At 40.7% G+C, this 22,568-nt stretch overlaps 1 protein-coding gene across 2 annotated transcripts in view; it reads left to right on the top strand.

Moving 5' to 3' along the window:
- ELL3 (elongation factor for RNA polymerase II 3) overlaps window positions 1-22,568 on the top strand; it is a 143,995-nt gene that overhangs the window by 83,238 nt on the left and 38,189 nt on the right. For both annotated transcript variants that reach the window (XM_073653179.1, XM_073653178.1), the window contains 4 exons: window positions 8,205-8,464; window positions 12,107-12,231; window positions 17,992-18,091; window positions 20,670-21,126. In XM_073653179.1, coding sequence (XP_073509280.1) covers window positions 8,205-8,464; window positions 12,107-12,231; window positions 17,992-18,091; window positions 20,670-21,126 — 942 coding nt within the window. The remainder of the gene's footprint in view (window positions 1-8,204; window positions 8,465-12,106; window positions 12,232-17,991; window positions 18,092-20,669; window positions 21,127-22,568) is intronic.

The following is a 22,568-nucleotide window of genomic DNA, read 5'->3' as shown; positions in this document are numbered from 1 at the left end:
TCCTCCTTTTCCTCACTCCAAAGAGTATAATAACATGACTCCAGAGTGAGCTGGCAGTCCATCTTATCTGAGCAAAATGGAGTTGAGCTGTTTTTTTTAAGAGTGTATGGTGAGTTCAGGAGGCAGGAGGAGAGGAAGAAGTGGGTGATAAGCGGGGTAAGAAGTAGATTTCTCTGATAAGGTATATTACAGAATATTTCAAAGTTTCTTAGGCTATGTTCACACATTGCGGTTTTTTTCAGCTTTTTTTATGCAAATTTTCAGCTGCGTTTTACAGTACCAGCAAAGTCTGAGATTCCAGAAATCTCTTGCACACAGCTTAGTATTTATTTGATCAGTATTTTGTGCTTTGCATGTTTTTTTTGCAGAAAAAGCATGTCACTTCTTTCATCGTTTTTTCACCCATTGGAAGTAATGGGTGGTGAAAAAAACACTGAAAAAACGCACCAAATACGCAGGTGTCAAGTTTTTCAGCGTTTTTTTGTGCCAAAACCAGAATGAGATTTTTTTTCACTGAACTCTATGTACATGTATAAAAGAGACAAAAGGACAGTGGAAAAAAACATACCAAAAACGCACCAAAAAACAAGCAAAAAAAACAAAAAAATCTTGAGCAAAGAGATCAGGTTTGGCTGCAGAAAAAAAAACACAATGTGTGAACATAGCATTACAGTCGTCTATACAATAGATTTAGGTAAAGTTTGTCGATAGTATAGTTTACAATTTTTTTCTTGAAAGCATATTTTATACTTTTAGCAACATGTACAGTACATGTTACCATGTTACTATATGCATTTTTTTTTACTAGTATTTGAATCTTGTTGTACCAGAAGCTAACAATAGAAAACAACTGATAAATTATGATTTTTTTGCAGATAACCACAATACTTTCAATGCTCCACAGTTGTCCAGAAAACTGTGCAATGCAGTGCAAATTGGGATTTGTAGTGCAGATCACCAGTATTGAAGTACAGCACTGGAGATGTGAAAAATGTACACTGGGAACCTTGGAGAGATGTTATGGCTTAGGGATGGGAGGACGGAGCCTAGCAGATTCTAGAAAGGGAAACTGTCATGAGAAATGAACACTGTCATTTCATTTTAGTTTTGCACTACTAATTTAGTATTAATAAATTCATAGACAGCTACGGTATATTTTTACACATGCAACAACCAAATGACAAAGATTTTTTTTTTTGTCATTATTTTATATTTTTCTTTGTTTTAGCGTTGGGATTGAAAACTGTCAAATATTACGTTATTATGATGCCTTATCATCGGCAGGCAGCATTGCCCGTCTTCACCTAGCGCACAGTATACGCTAGAGTTAAGAGTCTCTCTGCTTCTGCCATTCTCAGAGGGGCTTTTCACCTGAGCGACATTGGGGGTTTAGCTGAGTGCACCTGCTTGCTGAGAATTAGCTAACAAGCCTCTAGCTAGCTCTGTCTACTCCCACCTCCACTTGCTCACTAATTACTCTTTTCAGGGCCCAATTAGCGTGTTTGTCTTTATCGATATTCTTTTCCTGCATGAGTAGCCTAGCAACCTTGACTTGTAAGAATCGAATAGTTACGAAAGCAGCCTTTTCTGCAATTAACGTTAAAGTATGTGTGGAAAATATCTTAGGTAAAGCTGGCCAGTGCTATTGCCTTTAATTCAATAGTAAAATAGATGTTTGCTCAGAAATTTAATCACAAGACATTTATTCACTTTATGCTCATTATTAAGACATAAATATTATGATTGATAAATAGATATCAAAATAACAAAGAAAAAAAACCTGATACTTGGTTCCAACACAAGAAAAGTGGCTGCTTATTGCCTCGAGTACAGATGGCAACATTTAGCTCAACAAGACGTATTAGACATGAGATTTAAACACATTGGGCCCGATTCTTCAAAGCTTTTATACCAAAAAAGTAAAGTTTTGAAAAGTCACAATATTTTGGCGCAACTCCGAGTAATAGCAAAATTTAAGATGAACTAGATTGTGAGTAAGACCCTCTCACCCAACATGAGTCTCTGACCTCATAAATGCTCTTCTCGATAAATTTGGCAAAAAATTCCACAGACGCACTTCAGAATCTTGTAGAACGTCTTCCCAGCAGAGTAGAAGCTATTGTAGCTGCAAAGGAGGGATAAACTCCACATTAATGCCTATGGTTTTAGACTGGGATGTCATAAAATATGTTTTAGGTGTAAAGTGTAGGTGTCTCAATACTTTTGTACATGTAGTGTATGTGAGATAGATGATAGTTTTTCTTTACTCTTCATCCTTCGAGTAAGTTTAGAATATGTCTCCAGGTGACATATGTGTTTGAACTCACAAGACAAGAGCCATAAAAGTAAGGAACCTGATTATGAGGAACGGGTTTGTCTGGTCTGAATAGTTCCCATAAAGACAGAATAGATCAGACTTGAAATAGATCATGGAAAGCAAATGCTCAGTGGAGTTGGAACATGTACAAGCTGGTGAAAGTAGAAAAGTGAGATTGTATACTGAGAGTTAGAACATGTAAAAATAAGCAAGGTCGCCGACCCTTTCATATATTGGTGGATTACGATGCAGTCAGTCAAATGACTAGAAGAATTGGAGCAATGGTGACTAGAGCTGAAAACTAGCTTCCCCAAAATAAAAAAATATATATAAATTTAGAATTTTTAACCCCCTAATGACCTTGCGATTTGCCATTTTTTGCATTTTAATTTTTTGCTCTCCTTGTTCCCAGAGCCGTAACTTTTTTATTTTTTGGTCCATATGGCCATGCGAGGGCTTATTTTTTGTGGGACGGAGTTGTACTTTTGAACGACATCACTGGTTTTACCATATCGTGTACAGGAAAACGGGAAAAAAATTCCAAGTGCGGTGAAATTGCAAAAAAAAAAAAATGCAATTCCACAGTTGTTTTTTTTTTTTTTTACCACGTTCACTGAATGCTAAAACTGACCTGCTATTATTATTCTCCAGGTCATTATGAGTTTTTAGACACCAAACATGTATAGGTTCTTTTTTTATTTAAGTGGTGAAAAAAAAATCCAAAGTTTGCTAAAAAAAAAAAAAAAAAATGGCGCCATTTTCCGAGACCCGTAGCGTCTCCATTTTTCGGGATCTGGGGCCGAGCGAGGGCTTATTTTTTGAGCGTCAAGCGGATGTTTTTATTAATACTATTTTGGGGTAGATCCTATGTTTTAATTTCCCATTATTGCATTTTACTGCAATGTTGCGACGACCAAAAAACTTAATTCTGGCATTTAGAATTTTTTTCTCGTTACGCCGTTTACCGATCGGTTAATTTTTTTTTATATTGATAGATCGGGCGATTCTGAACGCGGCGATACCAAATATGTGTATGTGGGTTTTTTATTATTATTTTATTTTGAATGGGGCGAAAGGGGGATGATTTAAACTTTTATATTTTTAAAATATTTTTTAAAACTTTTTTTTTACACTTTTTGCATGCTTCAAAAGTCTCCATAGGAGACTAGAAGAAGCACTTTCCTGATCGGCTCTGCTACATACAGGCGATGAGCAGATCGCCTGCATGCAGCAGAAATGCTCCTGTGCTATGAGCGCCGACCACTAGGCGGTGCTCATAGCAATCAGGACATGACAACCACAGGGAATCTCAAAAATTATTGGACACATGGAAAGTCATGACACCAGCTGAAATCTATCAGTAACTAGCAATCCTACTACTTACTGAAAAATAATATCAGCTGGTTCAACTGATGGCCTATAAAAAGGTGCCTCATTGCCAAGATGCCACTTAAGGAGTGTCTCATAATGGGTAAAACCAATGAGCTGTCTCAAGACCTTTGCAACCTTATTGTTGCAAAGAATTTCTACACTACTGAAGGTTCCAGTGATAATCATTAGTGTTGAGCAAGTATGACTTGTTAACCCCTTCGGCAAGCACGCTTGGGTGCTCGCCGAGTATTTGCAGTGTGCTCGGCATCAATGAAAGTGCCGCCGTCGCTGCATGTGGCACATCTGTCATATGCCTGTGACATATGCAGGGATTGCCTGTTTGTCATGCACCTGAGTGTGCTCGCCGAAGGGGTTAACAATTCATACTTGCTCAACACTAATAATCATACAAATATTCAAAGACCATATATACTTGTATAAGGCTAGAGACATATAGCTATCTGTCTCCCCATTGATTATTAAGAAAAATTCAGGAGTGGATTATGCCATATAACAGGCTACATATGAATAATCAGGTATTCACCAAATCACTCACATAGTAGTAAAATAAAATTGAATTTTATTTAATACAATTAAAAACATGTAACATGCAACAAATACACATAAATGAGTAATTTACAGAGGAAGGCTCAAGTAAACATAGACAGCGGTAAGTCCAAATGGCCCGGGTTAGTATAGATAATACATATATAATGTTCAGAAATGGCTGCCACACATTTGTACAAATACACAGCCTCAACTGACCTCCATAAACCAGGCTAAGCCATATAAGCAAAATATTATATCTTACCCGTGATGTAATAGAATGACCATCAAAACCACCACGGTCACCTTGACGCGCGTTTCACACTGGTGCTTTATTAAGGGGAGTGTGTTGTTTGAAGGTTCTAGTGAGCACTGTTGGGGCCATAATCCGAAAGTGTAAAGAACATCATTTCACCATAAACCGGCCAATGCCAGGTGCTGCCCACGAGATTTCAGACAACATAGTTAAAAGAATAATCAGAAGAGTTGTCATGAGCCAAGGATCACCTGTGGAGAGCTACAGAAAGATCTGGAATCAGCGGGTCCAATTGTTTCAAAGGAAACTACAAGTAAAACACTCAACCTCTATGGCCTGTATGCTCGCTCACCACCAAGACTCCATTGCTGAACAAAAAGCGTGTTCAAGCACATTTACAGTTTGGTCAACAACATTTAGACAAGCCTGTGAAATACTGGGAAAATATAGTCTGGTCAGATGAACCCAAAATTTAACTGTTTGTATGCCATAATAGATATCATGATTGGAGGCTAAAAGGCACTTCATATCACCCCGAAAACACCATACCAACAGTGAAGTTTGTAGGTGGGAACATCATGGTGTGGGGATGTTTTTCAGGATAAGGCACTGGAAAACTTCATATAATTGAAGGAAGGGTGAATGAACAAATGTACCGAGACATTCTTGATAAAAATCTGCTGCCATCTACCAGGATGATGAAGATGAAACGAGGGAGTTCATTTCAGCAAGACAATGATCCCAAACACAAAGGCAAGGAAACTCTCAATTGGTTTCTGAGAAAGAAAATAAAGCTTCTAGAATGGGCCCAACCAATCACCTGAGCTCAAAGTTCATAGACGGAGCCCAGGGAACATTCAGGATATTGTAATGCAGCGGGTGCTTGACATTACTGTAATGATCCAGTGTGGGTATTTTGGCTGAACATGTACCTCCCCCTCAGCTGACTGGTCACATGATTGTGACATCGCACAGGTCCTATGCACACAGAAGGTCTGATCACATGACTGTGACATCAGCAAGATCCTGTCTGTGTGCATTGGATGGATATATAAACCCTGATAGATTTTAGGACAGTGTGTTAGGCGTGAGGCCTGTTCCCATGTGGGACACTGTGATACAGTGAAGCCTGGCAGCCTGAAAGGTCGAGGCTGGATCTTGTGTAGATGCCAGTGGCCTTGGAGGGAAAGCCGGCTTGGAAGGCAAGAGTCCCGGAAGGCGAAGGCTGGATGTTGTAGGTGAGAAAACATACCAGTAGCCTTGGACGGGACGACGGCTAGAGACCCCCATCTGGGAAGCCGCAAAGCCACAGTGGTGGCAAACCAAACGGACTGAAGCAGCCAAAACCCGGCAAAGGTAAAAACACTGCTTAATATGAACATTGCTAATTTATTACCTTGCTGAAGGCTGTACCTGGAGCCAAGTGTGCCTGTCTGCCACTTGGGGCTCGGGGACATTATGTGTGTGAACAGCGGTTTATGATAATAATAAACGGCTGCATTGTGAAATACCGGAAGGACATTGCACGTGTGCTTAATTTACCTGGTGCAGCGAGTATCCCCCAGTATGATGACTAGCGCTGCCTTACAATATGAAGAGTGTTTGTGTGGAAGAATGGGCCAAAATAACACCTGAGCAATGCATGCGACTAGTTACTCCATGCAGAAGGCGTCTTGAAGCTGTCATCACCAACAAAGGCTTTTGTACGAAGTATTAAATATATTTCAGTCACCGTGTTCAATACTTTTTCACGGTGTCATTTGTCATTATTACATAGAACTTAATTTATGGACATCTATGGTTTGATTTCTTTGCCTGTGTGGATTGGACGAGTTAATACAAACATCTGGTGAGAATTTCATGTCAATAGCACCTTTAGAAATATATTTACTTAGAAAATTGGTGACGTGTTCAATACCGATTTCACCCGCTGTGTATATACAGTGAAGGAAATAATTATTTGATCCCTTGCTGTTTTTGTAAGTTTGCCCACTGACAAAGACATGAACAGTCTATAATTGTAAGGGTAGGTTAATTTTAACATTGAGAGATAGAATATCCAAAAAAAAATCAAGAAAATCACATTGTATAAATTAGATACATTTTTTTGCATTTTGCAGTGAGAAATGAGTATTTGATTCCTCTGGCAAACAACACTTAATACTTGGTGGCAAAACCAAGTTGATGATGAGGGTTGTGCACATGTCAGGAGGAATTTTGGTCCACTCCTTTTTGCAGATCATCTCTAAATCATTCAGATTTTGAGGCTGTCGCTTGGCAACTCGGAGCTTCAACTCCCTCCATAAGTTTTCTATGGGATTAAGGTATGGAGACTGGCCACTCCATGACCTTAATATGCTTCTTTTTGAGCCACTCCTTTGTTGCTTTGGCTGTATGTTTTGGGTCATTGTCTTGCTGGAAGACCCAGCCACCACCCATTTTTAATATCCCGGCAGAGGGAAGGAGGTTGTCAGTCAGGATTTTACGGTACATGGCTCCATCCATTCTCCCATTGATGCGGTGAAGTAGTCCTGTGCCCTCAGCAGAGAAACACCCCCAAAACATAATGTTTCCAACTCCATGCTTGACAGTGGGGAAGGTGTTCTTTGGGTCATAGGCAGCATTTCTCTTCCTCCAAACATGGCGAGTTGAGTTAATACCAAAGAGCTCAATCTTTGTCTCATCTGACCACAGCACCTTCTCCCAATAACTCACAGAATCATCCAGGTGTTCATTGGCAAACTTCAGACAGGCCTGCACATGTGCCTTCTTGAGCAGGGGGACCTTGCAAGCACTGCAGGATTTTAAACCTTTAAGGCGTAATGTGTTACCAATGGTTTTCTTGGTGACTGTGGTCCCAGCTGCCTTGAGATCATTTACAACTTCCCCCCGTGTAGTTTTAGGCTGATCTCTCACCTTCTTCATGATCAAGAAAACCCCACAAGGTGAGATTTTGCATGGTGCCTCAGATCGATGTCGATTGACAGTCATTTTGTATTTCTTCCATTTTCTTACTATTGCACCAACAGTTGTCTCCTTCTCACCCAGCATCTTATTTATGATTTTGTAGCCAATTCCAGCTTTGTGCAGGTCTATGATCTTGTCCCTGGCATCCTTAGAAAGCTCTTTGGTCTTGCCCATGTTATGGAGGTAGAGTCTGACTGATTAATTGAGTCTGTGGACAGGAGTCTTTTATACAGGTGACTATGTAAGACAGCTGTCTTTAATGCAGGTAACGAGTTGATTAGGAGCGTCTAACTGGTCTGTAGGAGCCAGAACTCATAATGGTTTGTAGGGGATCAAACACTTATTTCTCACTGCAAAATGCAAATAAATTTATCCAATTTATACAATGTGATTTTCTCGATATTTTTGGATATTCTATCAATGTTAAAATTAACCTATCCTTAAAATTATGGACTGTTCATGTCTTTGTCAGTGGGCAAACTTACAAAAACAGCAAGGGATCAAATAATTTTTTCCTTCACTGTACATATAAATATAAATATATATAATTATTTTTTTATATTTTGTCTTTAAAATTGCATTTTTAAGTGACAGCAGTAGTCATAGACCTTAATGAGGTGAAAAACGCCATGTATCCTAAAAACCAAGAATGAGGTATATTAATGTATTTGTAGTGTTGAGGAGAATTTTATAAGATGTCAGGTGCATTTATAGTACATTACTAAGCATTTGCATTCATTTTTCTAGGCAAATGTGTCAAGATTTCCAATAAGAACAATATGGAGTCTGAACCCCAGGGCTCCTCACCCAGTCATCGTCCTCCAGTGTTCTTAACACCAGCAGCCAAGAAATGCAACCGAGTGAATGGAGAGCGAAGACCGCTTCAAGAGTGGCTTATTCATCTTCTAGCCTTAAAGCCGTGCCGGAAACATGACCTCATACAACGCTTAGAAAAATCCAACATGTTTCCCAGAGATCACACAGAGCTACTGTCTGCCCTGGATGAGGTATGAATTTATTCCGGTTTATGATTGCGTTACTGAGGATTATGAACCAAAATCAACTTATCGTATATTTCTTCTTGAAACTTACACTGAAGATTGCCTAACACGTAGCTGTCATCATACCCTGTATATAGAGAATTTATTTGCTTTATTAGTAAAATGATGGTTAAGCCTATTCCAGACAAGCATAATAGTTTTTTGGCAACTATGAGAGACAATTACCTTTCGCAACTGGTTCAGGACCCAACAAGAAGGGGGGCACTGCTAGACCTAATATTAACCAACAGGCCAGACCGCATATCAAATATACGAGTTGGGGGTCACTTGGGTAATAGTGATCACAAAATAATAAGTTTTCATGTATCCTTTAATAAGATGTGTAGTAGAGGGGTTACAAGGACACTAAACTTCAGGAAGGCAAATTTCCAACGGTTAAATAGGACCTGTGCACAATACATACCTTATGGAAATAAGCATGCAAGAAATAGGAGGAAACCACTAGGGCTAAACAGAGCTGTAAGGGGTGCAATAAGTGACAAAAACAAAGCATTTAGAGAGCTAAAGCAAGTAGGTAGTGACGAGGCATTAAATAAATACAGAAAGTTTAATAAATTCTGTAAAAACCAAATCAAAGCAGCAAAGATTGAGACAGAGAGACTCATTGTCAGAGAAAGTAAAAATAATCCCAAAATATTCTTTAACTACATAAATAGTAAGAAACTAAAAAATGATAGTGTTGCCCCCCTTAAAAATAGTATGGGTGAAATGATGGATGAGGGTGAGGAAAAAGCCAATATGCTAAATGATTTTTTTTCAACAGTATTTACACAAGAAAATTGCATGACAGAAAACATGATCAGTGATAACAAAAATTCTCCATTAAATGTCACTTGCTTAACGCAGCAGGAAGTACGGCAGCGTCTAAAAATCACTAAAGTTGACAAATCCCCGGGCCCGGGTGGGATACACCCACGAGTACTGCAGGAATTAAGTAACGTCATAGATAGACCATTATTTTTAATCTTTAAAGATTCCATAATAACAGGGTCTGTACCACAGGACTGGCGTATAGCAAATGTGGTGCCAATATTCAAAAAGGGGACAAAAACCGAACTTAGAAATTCTAGGCCAGTAAGCTTAACCTCTACTGTGGGTAAAATCCTGGAGAGTTTCCTAAGAGATGCTATACTAGAGTATCTTAAGAAAAATAACCTCATAACCCAATATGAGCATGCGTTTACGAGGGACCGTTCCTGTCAAACTAATCTGATCAGCTTTTATGAGGAGGCAAGTTCCGGACTGAACCAAGGAAATGCAGTGGATGTTGTGTATATGGACTTTTCAAAAGCTTTTGATACGGTTCCACACAAAAGGTTGATACATAAAATGAGAACAATTGGGATAGGGGAAAATATATGTATGTGGGTTAAGAAGTGGCTCAGTGATAGGAAACAAAGGGTGGTTATTAATGGAAAACACTCAGACTGGGTCTCAGTTAACAGTGGGGTACCACAGGGGTCAGTATTGGGCCCGCTTTTTTTTTAACATATTTATTAATGACCTTGTAGGGGGCATACAGAGTGGTATTTCAATATTTGCGGATGACACTAAATTCTGCAGGGTAATCAATACAGAGGAGGACAATTTTATATTACAGGAGGATCTATGTAAACTAGAAGCTTGGGCTGATAAATGGCAAATGAGCTTTAATGGGGATAAATGTAAGGTAATGCACTTGGGCAACGGAATTAAAACGTATAATCATATGCTTAATTGTAAAACACTGGGCAAAGCTGTCACTGAAAAAGACCTGGGTGTATTGGTGGATGACAAGCTCACGTTTGATGGCCAGTTTCAGGCAGCTGCTGCAAAGGCAAATAAAATAATGGGATGCATTAAAAGAGGCATAGATGCTCATGAGGAGAACATAATTTTACCTCTATACAAGTCATTAGTGCGACCACACTTAGAATACTGTGTACAGTTCTGGTCTCCGGTGTATAAGAAAGACATAGCTGAACTAGAGCGGGTGCAGAGAAGAGCGACCAAAGTTATTAGAGGACTGGGGGGTCTGCAATATCAAGACAGGTTATTACACTTGGGGTTATTTAGTTTGGAAAAACGAAGGCTTAGGGGTGATCTTATTACTATGTACAAGTATATGAGGGGACAGTACAAAGACCTGTCTACTGATCTTTTTACTCTGATACGGGGACAAGGGGGCATCTTCTACGTCTGGAGGAAGGAAGGTTTAATCATAATCACAGACGGGGATTCTTTACTGTAAGAGCAGTGAGACTATGGAACTCTCTGCCGCATGATGTTGTAATGAGTGATTCACTATTAAAATTTAAGAAGGGCCTGGATGGCTTTCTTGAAAAGTATAATATTACAGGTTATATATACTAGATTCCTTGATAGGGCGTTGATCCAGAGAACTAGTCTTATTGTCGTATGGAGTCAGGAAGAAATTTTTTTCCCCAATGTGGAGCTTAGTGTTTGCCACGTGGGATTTTTTTGCCTTCCTCTGGATCAACATGTTAGGCTATGGGTTGAACTAAATAGACTTAGTTTTTAAGGTTGAAGGAAGACTATGTTACTATAATAAAATCCCATTTTAGGGTGTGTTTTTGGTCACAGTGCCTGGATCCTGAGTGGTACTACTAAACTGAACTTAGATTACTACAGAACAGAAGTTTAAGCCTTTTACATTTTTGCACGTTAAAATGCTTTACTGTCCATAGGTTTACAGCAGTCATTGTAAGGCCTCTTGCTTATCACGTTCAGGAGGTCCACTCTCACATACACCTTTAAAGGTTATTTCAATCTATGGAAGTTATTGTCTATTCGCGTTGCGGCCAGCGTAGTTGCAGAGTGCCAATGGGTTGCCATTGTAGCCAAGGACCTGCTGAAGGCCATCATGGCTGCCATGTTGGTACCTCTGTGAAGGCTAGCCACAGACCAATTAATTAATTAATTAATTAATTTTGTATATTTAATATTACATATTTTCCGTATTTTACATGTTTTAGAAGTCTAAGAAATCCTGGGCTTTCAAGAGGTCCCTTCCTACTCCATAGCGAATGTAAGGATCAGAAAGCTACAAAACAGCAGGCTCTATATGGCTTTATGTTTATAAGACAATTAGCTTCCCTAAAATGTGGCAGTAATATGAACACGTAACTTATATGGGAATGTATTTTCTTTGGAAATGCCAGTTACAAGCTTGAGAGATCTTGCCAATATGCAAATCTTATATTGGACAGATACACCCTGTACACCCAATTATAGGTTTAACTTGTTTTTGTCTCCTAATTTGAATTACGAGGCGATAGCTGCTGAAATCACTTCATTTTATGGAAAGATTAACCTTGAGCGGTTTCATCTAAGCTCAGTGACCTTCTATTCATCTAAGGCCCCAATGAGAACAGTTGAATGAGGACGGAGGTATAAAGTTTCAGACTGTTATGACCTGATATAAAATAACAAGGTTGGATGTATTATGATCTGTTTTATCAGAGTCGGCTATTTGAACCCTATTGTTTAGCATATCCACCTAGAATAGACGGCCTTCCTCACATATCTGTAATGTGAGAGGTTCTTGGTTTAAATTTAATATCCGTGCATTTCTTTTCTAAATCCAAGGTAGGATGCTTAAGTCCAAAGGATGGCAAGTACTGCCTGAGAGAGGAGCTCTACAGCCAGGTGCACAAGGACTGGATGGGATACACCCCAGAAGAAAGGCAGCACATGACTAGTAGTATTGGGAGGTATGAGAAGCTGGCTTATTATTAACACATTTACTCCATGTTCAGCTATTGTGACTCTATGGAGCTTGGTTGTTTATTTTTTAAAAAAAAAACAGTTTGGGAAAATGTTACCTATATGAACCAGATTGCAGGCATATGGAGTCTGATTGGTACCTTCAGACATCTTTATTGAAGTCCATTTCAATGGGACGTGTGTACTAACTTATGTGCATATGGGTTTCCCAAGTCTCCCCAAACATATAAAAAGAAGGGCAGGCATGTTGAGTCTTAATCCTTATGTTCTCGGGGAAGATAAACCCCTGCCACAGATGCATGCATAAAGAGACGTCCGGAAGAAGAGCATTTGAGTGACTACTACTGATGATCGAGCGCTAAAATGCTTGAGTGCTCGGTACTCAAATCGAGCAGGTCGGACACTTGGACGGGTTCTACTCGAGTTAGAAGTATAATGGAAGTCAATGGGAAATTCGAGCATTTTTACCCTAAAGGAGGGCTGGGGAGGGCAGGAAAATCGCTGAAATAGAGGAAACTGCTCAGATGTAATGGGAACAGCATGGGGAAGATGCCTGGACGCATCTATGACTCCCAGGTCGCGGCTGGGAACAATGCTGTCATCAGAGTATTACGCAACTTTTACGGACTGACAATAAAACATACAAAACCGAAGAGAAAATGAATTTTATAGAAAAAAATGTTCAGAAACATTCTTTCCTGTATAATAACTTGCATATAAGGCAAAATTAAAAAGAGAAAAAAAACCTGCCTCCTCCACCCCTTAATAGCCGGGCCATCTCTCACTGTATTTCCCTGTCGCCTATGACTACAATAGATGACATAGTAGAGGGTAAAATAAAACTACACCCACCGGTAGTCACCAGTAAATGTAATTTTAACATTTTACTACCTTATTTGTGCATGTGGTGTGTGTGACATGATCAGACACATCTTGTTTAGTTTATGAAGGAGGGACTCTGAAAATCACAAAGCCTAAGCGGACAATGCGAGAACATCTAAAAATTAGAAGGAAGAGGGACTCCGATACACCCTGTATTCGACATAAAAGAGGGCCTTATACACATTCTGTTAAAATTGTTAGGTAGTGGGACTCCAAGACTCATAAAGCCTATGCACTAAGTGCAAGGGCTGCCAAAAATTAGAAGACGGGACTGGAATACACCCTGGAAGACACATAGAGGAGGACCTCAGAATAAATTTTTTTACCATTTTTAAGGAGTGGGACTCCTAGACCAGTAAAGTCTATGCACTAAGTGCAAGGGCTGAAAAACATTTACCTGAAGGAGGGACTGAAATACACCCTGGAATACCGAGGGATGGCCACCGCCATGAGGTACTGCAATAGCAATATTAAACACATCCTATAATCCAAAACTATCGCTCCACTGAATGCAGACTACAGCGGTTTTACTAGAGAAAGGAAAATAATTATCCCTGAAAAGTACTGTTCTTTTAATGGTGCAGCAGCAGTATACAAGTACTGCAATAGCAATACTAAACCCTGCCTAGATGACTGCTCAAACCTACACTCTCAGTCCTATAACAACTCACCCTGAACTGCTTCCTGAGGACATTATGACGAGCATCGCATTACTAGGTCTTATATGAGACCCCATGACGCGATACGGCCGGCCAATCACAGTAATGCCAGTAGCCAACATGGCTACAGCATTACCGTGTATGGCAGGCAATCCACGCATGTTTATTGGCTGTCTAACAGGTGCCAAACATGTGGGGCGCGGACTCGAGCATGACGCTCGAGCACCCGTAATACTCGATCTAGTAATGAGCGTGCCTGAGCACCCCAATTTTCGTTCGAGTATCGAGCACGCTCGCTCTTCACTAGTGACTACTTTTGAAGGTGTATAGCTAGTTTAAAGGGGTTGTCTGGAACTTACTTATTAATGACCTACCCATAGTATAAGTCATTTGTATAACATCTGAGGGGATCCCACACCCAGCACCCCCATCCATCAACTGTACTCTGCTCTGTCAGCAGCCGGGTGTAAGCCATGTACGGAACAGAACACCGCAGCACCATGCACTGTTTAGTGGCCGCCGACAAGTATTGCAATTTATCTCCCTGCATCTGAAGCACCAACAGATGCTTTGGTATAAAGAGCACAGTGCTTGACAATTCAAGAAGGAATTTCTGGTCGTTCCAGATCTTACCCACCCTTTATATTAACCTTCCTTTAAAGAAACTCGCGACTGCATGCGACATAGGTTAAATGGCCACAGCAGCCTTTTACTAAACAATACACACAATCTGGGGCACCACAACAATGGCGCCACAGAACATCATAACAATATACAGTACAGACCAAAAGTTTGGACACACCTTCTCATTTAAAGATTTTTCTGTATTTTCATGACTATGAAAATTGTACATTCACACTGAAGGCATCAAAACTATGAATTAACACATGTGGAATTATATACTTAACAAAAAAGTGTGAAACAACTGAAAATATGTCTTATATTCTAGGTTCTTCAAAGTAGCCACCTTTTGCTTTGATGACTGCTTTGCACACTCTTGGCATTCTCTTGATGAGCTTCAAGAGGTAGTCACCGGAAATGGTCTTCCAACAATCTTGAAGGAGTTCCCAGAGATGCTTAGCACTTGTTGGCCCTTTTGCCTTCACTCTGCGGTCCAGCTCACCCCAAACCATCTCGATTGGATTCAGGTCTGGTGACTGTGGAGGCCAGGTCATCTGGCATAGCACCCCATCACTCTCCTTCTTGGTAAATAGCCCTTACACAGCCTGGAGGTGTGTTTGGGGTCATTGTCCTGTTGAAAAATAAATGATGGTCCAAATAAACGCAAACCAGATGGAATAGCATGCCGCTGCAAGATGCTGTGGTAGCCATGCTGGTTCAGTATGCCTTCAATTTTGAATAAATCCCCAACAGTGTCACCAGCAAAGCACCCCCACACCATCACACCTCCTCCTCCATGCTTCACGGTGGGAACCAGGCATGTAGAGTCCATCCGTTCACCTTTTCTGCGTCGCACAAAGACATGGTGGTTGGAACCAAAGATCTCAAATTTGGACTCATCAGACCAAAGCACAGATTTCCACTGGTCTAATGTCCATTCCTTGTGTTCTTTAGCCCAAACAAGTCTCTTCTGCTTGTTGCCTGTCCTCAGCAGTGGTTTCCTTGCAGCTATTTTACCATGAAGGCCTGCTGCACAAAGTCTCCTTTTAACAGTTGTTGAAGAGATGTGTCTGCTGCTAGAACTCTGTGTGGTATTGACCTGGTCTCTAATCTGAGCTGCTGTTAACCTGCGATTTCTGAGGCTGGTGGCTCGGATAAACTTATCCTCAGAAGCAGAGGTGACTCTTGGTCTTCCTTTCCTGGGGCGGTCCTCAGTTTCTTTGTAGCGCTTGATGGTTTTTGCAACTGCACTTGGGGACACTTTCAAAGTTTTCCTAATTTTTTGGACTGACTGACCTTCATTTCTTAAAGTAATGATGGCCACTCGTTTTTCTTTACTTAGCTGCTTTTTTCTTGCCATAATACAAATTCTAACAGTCTATTCAGTAGGACTATCAGCTGTGTTTCCACCAGACTTCTGCACAACACAACTGATGGTCCCAACCCCATTTATAAGGCAAGAAATCCCACTTATTAAACCTGACAGGGCAAACCTGTGAAGCGAAAACCATTTCCGGTGACTACCTCTTGAAGCTCATCAAGAGAATGCCAAGAGTGTGCAAAGCAGTCATCAAAGCAAAAGGTGGCTACTTTGAAGAACCTAGAATATAAGACATATTTTCAGTTGTTTCACACTTTTTTGTTAAGTATATAATTCCACATGTGTTAATTCATAGTTTTGATGCCTTCAGTGTGAATGTACAATTTTCATAGTCATGAAAATACAGAAAAATCTTTAAATGAGAAGGTGTGTCCAAACTTTTGGTCTGTACTGTATATCTTATACGTTGTGACAGAGTCACTGGTGTGATATACGAGGGGAGGTATGTGTCACTCAGGTTGCTAGCCTGTGTGAACTAAAACAAAAATCATGCCAGCATGTTATATGCTGGGGGTTAACTTACTAAAAAGTGTGTGGTTTTATGTGAATGGCAAAGAGGGTGGGAAGCCATTCACTCTACCTCCCCTCAGGGTGTGGCTGAGCAAGGTTTAAACGCTCAGTCACCATTTTTTTGGTGATCCAGAAGCACCCCCAACGAATATCCCCGGCCACAACACACCAGCCCAGGGATGAGGTATTAATATCCCGTAATTAATACCCCTACCACTTCCAGGACCAACGCCTGCAAGCTACCTAGACCTGTAACAGAAGCCACAATACTCCAATAGTGACTTCCCACCACAACAGACATTTTTAATACCAGCTTCTGAATCAGACCTATCCCCCGTCACTGTGACACTATTTATACACATTTTTTTTTATAATAATAATGGCAGGTGGATGGGCAGCTGCGATCAAGGAAGCAAGAGGAGGTAACTGCCCTCTGCACTTCCTTATATCTCCTCTTGATCCTGCCCCCCACCTTCCCCCTACCAATCAAAACTCCCCACACAGTACTCCTAATCCTTTCTTCAAAATTTTTAACCTCTTCACTCCCACCCTCCTGTCTTGTCATGTTGCCTGTATGCCCTATAGGGCTCCCTGGTCTTTCTTTCAGGCTAAGCATGAATATAAACACTATGGTCACTGTGTCTGCCATAAATTCTAAGGCAAAAGGAGAAAATATTTAAAATTAGTTATTAATTCTTGAAACTATCAAGGTGATATATTTGAGATTTATTAATCTAAATATTCAAGCAGTCATAACTGGTCGTCAGCAGAAGACACTCAATCTGTGCACCTTGTGAAATGCATTTATATTATTATTTTTTAGCTCAAGGTTTCTATGGAATTTGCTACCACTGGGGAATCTGCACCAGGTTTTTGCATGATGAGGGGACTGAAACCAGGATTCCAGTGATGTATCACTTACTTTACTGGCGTTTTGATAATATCCCTGTTTCATCAGCTGCAGATCTATCAGTTCTCTGAATGCTGAGCTCTGTATAACCCCGCCCACACCACTAATTGGCAGCTTTCTGTATACACTGTGCATAGGCAGGAAGCTTCCAATCAGTGATTGGGAGGGTTTATACAGAGCTTGTGAATATGGAGGACTACATGGCAGTAGGTTTACTAGTCCTCTAGTGATGATCTCCTGCTGATACAACAGTGATGTTATTAATACTACAGGGCAATGAAATCAGGGTCTCGGCCCCTACATAATGCTGCTCTACCATTAGGTAGCAAACACCTGGTGACAGATTCCCTTTAAGCACCTGACATATATACTGAAGCTCACTGATAGTCTGACAAGCTCTCCTTCTCTGTAAGCCATGGGCAACCTTCTGCATGTCGGAGTATATCCGTGACTAATCTATAGCTGTGGTTTCCTTGCAGTCTGTTTGCTTAGGAGGGCATGGCTGTCACAGAGAGGTTTTGGACACTTGATTAATTGAAGTTTTAATCCGGAATTATGTCTGTGGACTGCAACTTTTGTAGCCTTACATTTGTCATGAAGCTCCATCAATCACAGGAAGGTTGGGGTGAAAGCAAAATGTTGCTCAACCCTTCCTCCTGTTAATTATGTGGCACGCATATGCCTACAATGCTTTTAACTTACAATTATTTAATCACACCCAAGTCTTATAGGCTTTCTTCTCACAGCCTTACAATTGTTTTTCTCTTATTTCACAATGTTGTAGGAAACATGCAAGCATTTCTTCATCACAGAATTATCAGACTGCTGCACACCACGGCCTGACATCTACCCATCCCGCTGCCCGGCATAGGCCTCCCGATGCTGTAAGTTATGGTCACCTACGAGGAACCCAACACTAAACACTATGATTGATGTATTCCAAATGAATAATATTTATATTATTATTATTATATTCATTCCGCACATTATTGTTTTATAGTTTTTTTCCCTTTTTTAGTCCATTCATGTGCATTGTACATTGGACACAAGCAACAGGCTGCGTAGTTTTTCTAAAACAATGGTGCCTGCTTTCCACTCATTAACACTTTACATTCGACAGGTTCCTAGACTTCACAATCTTTTGGATTCCTATACAGGAAAAAAAGCAATGTGCCGAAATCTTACACTTTGAGCAACATTAAAAAGACTGACAACTGGTAGATGTATCTGAATATTTGTCACCCATGAGAGTAATGAGGACCTCAGTCTCTACACATCCGGTACTGCTAAATATTAGAGGGCCCACACGCTTAGCATTTTGCAAGAAGTGCTTGAATGTGGCAAATATTGCAAAAATCTGCTTACTGAATACTTCAATGGGTTTCCCATAAGTGATGTATACTATATTGATTAAATATATAGAATATATTGATAAGGCCTAATTGTTGAGTCCCTGAATGATCCAAACAAAACAGCTGAGTGCACTCACTTTGCTATTTCTTGTAGGCTTCATTTGCTTTGTCATTAGGTCCAAAGTGGCCACTTTTTGCTCTACTTTAATTCCCTCTGCTCTACTGAGGATTTCATTCTTTTTCTTAAATCTGCCATATGGCTCCAGAGATATGGGCCTTTATATTTACAGCCCATTTTTATAGTCTATACTAGGGATGTCAAACTCAAACACACAGAGGGCCAAAATGAAAAACTTGGACAAAGTCACGGGTCAACCAGTATACAGTATAATGGGCCCTACATAGTCCTCCATACAGAATAATGGGCCCCACATATTCCTCCATACAGAATAATGGACCCTACATAGTCCTCCATACAGTATAATGGCCCCACATAGTCCTCCATACAGAATAATGGACCCCATATAGTCCTCCATACAGTATAATGGCCCAACATAGTCCTACATACAGTATAATGGGTCCCACATAGTCCTCCATAAACATAATGGGCCCCATATATTCCTCCTTACAGTATAATGGCCCCACATAGTCCTCCATACAGTATAATGGGCCTCACATAGTCCTCCATACAGTATAATGGGCACCACATAGTCCTCCATACAGAATAATGGACCCACATAGTCCTCCATACAGTATAATGGGCACCACATAGTCCTCCATACAGTATAATGGGCACCACATAGTCCTCCATACAGAATAATGGGCCCCACATAGTCCTCTATACAGAATAATGGCACCCGCATAGTCCTCCACACAGTATAATGGGCCCCACATAGTCCTCTGTACAGTATAATGGGCACCACATAGTCCTTCATACAGTATAATGGGCACCACATAGTCCTCCATACAGAATAATGGACCCCACATAGTCCTACATACAGTTTAATGGGCACCACATAGTCCTCCATACAGTATAATGGGCACCACTTAGTCCTCCATACAGAATAATTGGCCCCACAAAGTCCTCCATACCGAATAATGGGCCCCACATAGTCCTCCATACAGAATAATGGCCCCCGCATAGTCCTCCACACAGTATAATGGGCCCCACATAGTCCTCCATACAGTATAATGGGCCCCACATATCCTCTATACAGTATGATGGCCACAAAGAGTCCTCCATACAGTATAATGGGCCCCACATAGTCCTCCATAGAGTATAATGGGCCCGACATAGTCCTCTGTACAGTATAATGGGTACCACATAATCCTCCATACAAATAATGGTCCCACATAGGGGTTGTGGTTCTGGTGTTGCGAGCCAAATATAACCACCCTGCGGGCCATATTGGGTCCACGGGACAGAGTTTCACATATATGGTCTATACAAAGGCGTGATGATGCAGATAATTAGCAGTAAATAAAAAGGCCAATATCTCTGGAACTGTATGTCGGATTTGGGAAAAACAGTAAAAACCGGCTAACTTTGACCTTGTGACTAGTGTTCTTTAATTAAAGGGAATGTACAGTCAGAAAATAATCTATTTTTTAAATCAGGCTTTTATGTTGAATGTATTTTTTTTCTTTTCCATATTACTAACTATAAAAAAATTAGTAATCTTAGGCCAAGTCTAACACTAGGCTCACACTTCCTATTCTGTACAGATGTCTTTTCAACAGTCTCATTATCATCACATACAGGACTGCAATGAAAAGTAACCCTCCCACATGCAGTAGATGGGACAGGTCCGCCATTACAAATGCTCTCCTAACAGTGACCTTTTCCCAGATTACAGCACACCCAGTTTATGATGTTAATAGGAGTGGAACCTGTCGTTCACACAGTCGCCCAATGTCGGTTTTCATTCTTGGGATCAGTGGAAGTACCAGGAGTTGTACCTCCGCTGACCAGACCATTATTACTTTTTTAAAAGAAACTCTTATTTACATTATGGGGCCGCTCTCAAAGTAAAATATTAAGGCCATGAGGATTTGCCTTACACCCATTATTCTGTATGTTTCACATGTTGCTTTATGTGGTGACTTTCAGAAACGTCAGGCAGAAGGAGATCTCACCGAGAACAAGAATTATAAAAGAATAAGATCTTCACAACTGGACTTTCATTTACACGAACGACATACTACTTCTCTCTCCACTTCAGACTCTTCAAAATCCAGACATCTTCCATGTTCTGAAACCACCAAAATCTTAGGATCAATCCCTGAAAACCACAACGTCGTGTCAGAACAAAGTCACAAAAAGCAGAAAGCACATCAGACATTGCACAAAAGTCATCACAGAGAAACACACAAAAGGACAAAGCCTTGTGATGAGTCAGAAAAGGAAAAAGTTAGACCAGAGACAAGTCCCATATCTCACCTTGGAAACAGATCAGACTGGCACAAAAATGAGAAGAGAGATCATGAATCCAGTGAAGAAGAAGAGGAGGAAGATGACTGGGAAGAAGAAGCCCTCATGCTGGAAAGATGCCTCACATCTCCTCAAGGTAAGCGTGGCCATGAACTTACTCAGGCTTGAACCAAAAATGTCACTGTGGTATTAGTCTGTGACCTCAAATGGCATGATAACATTATGAGACTTTGAATATCAGAATGCCAGTACTGTGTAATCCCAAATGTTGATGTGTACCTTTATTCTAATACCTAAATGCCAGCGTGTCATTTTTTACCAACCTGAAATTATATCATGCCATTAATCACAGACCCTAAAATGACAGCACAGCATTACTCTTAAATCCCAAATGTCAATGTGTGATATCATTGTGAAAACTGAAAGTCTGCAATAATTTTGAATGCCCAAATGCCATTGTGCCATTATTTTGAATGCCAAAATACCACAATGATGTTGTTTTGAATGCCAAAATGGCAGTGTGCCATAATTCTGAATATTCAAATGCTAGTGTGACATTATCCATAAACCCCAGAAATGATAGCAAGTAGTGATGAGCGAACACTAAAATGCTCGGGTACTCGTTGCTCGGGTCTAGCAAATTGGAATACTCGGGTGCTCGACCCGAGCAACGAGCCCAATGTAAGTGTATGGGAAACTCGAGCATTTTTCTGGCGGCTCCCCCCGGCGGTCTGCAGAGGGCCTAAAAATTGCCCAAATCGACGGGAACAGTGCTCAAATGACATGGGAACAGCATGGGGAAGACCCCTGGAAGCATTTCTGACTCCCAGGTCACTGTTGTGAGCAATGTTGTCAGAGGTATTAAGCCACTTTTATGGACTCACAATAAAACATACAAAACGAAACCAAAATGGATTTTCCTGGGAAATATATTAAGGAACATCGTTTCCAGAGTAATGACTTGTATATAAGGCAAAATAAATAACCAAAAGCAAAAATACTCCTCCACACCTTGGGCTATGTTCACACGTCGCGTTTTTGATGCGTTTTTGCACTTTTGCATTGCTTTCAACCAAGACAAATGCATTCACTGGGAAATGTGATTTTAACATTTTACAACCTTATCTGGCCATGTGGTGTGTGACACATCATCAGACACATGCATACAGTGCTGAAAAGACATGGGAACATCTCTGACTCCCAGGTCACTGCCTAAAAGTGTGCCCATTATAAGTGATCCTTGGCACATGCGAAGACGCCAGCGGCCGGGTGTCCATACTCGGTCCCCAGCCGCCACTATTTCTCCCGGTATCGTCTCCGCCTTCCACAAGTACGGGTCCCACAACATTACCCGTGCCCTTCCCAGTGCACTTACTGGGAAGGACCGCCTAACCACAAACACGTGGTCAAGTGAATGTGGCCAGGGACGGTACGGAGCCAGTCCACAGCTTTTTTTGCTGAGCTGTATTTCACCACAGCCATATTCTTTAGCTTGGTGAAAGGACTTGGGAAACCATATCTACCCAGCTGTCCTTTCTCCCAGGAAGTCCTCTAAAGCTGCTTTCACTTGAAATGTGG

The sequence above is a fragment of the Phyllobates terribilis genome, unplaced genomic scaffold, assembly GCF_046119375.1.
Source record: "Phyllobates terribilis strain yellow unplaced genomic scaffold, ASM4611937v1 Scaffold_11__3_contigs__length_659146591, whole genome shotgun sequence".
NCBI classification, from domain to species: domain Eukaryota; kingdom Metazoa; phylum Chordata; class Amphibia; order Anura; family Dendrobatidae; genus Phyllobates; species Phyllobates terribilis.
The sequence above is the reverse complement of the archived record's forward strand: the minus strand, read 5'-3'. Positions and strand labels throughout refer to the sequence as shown.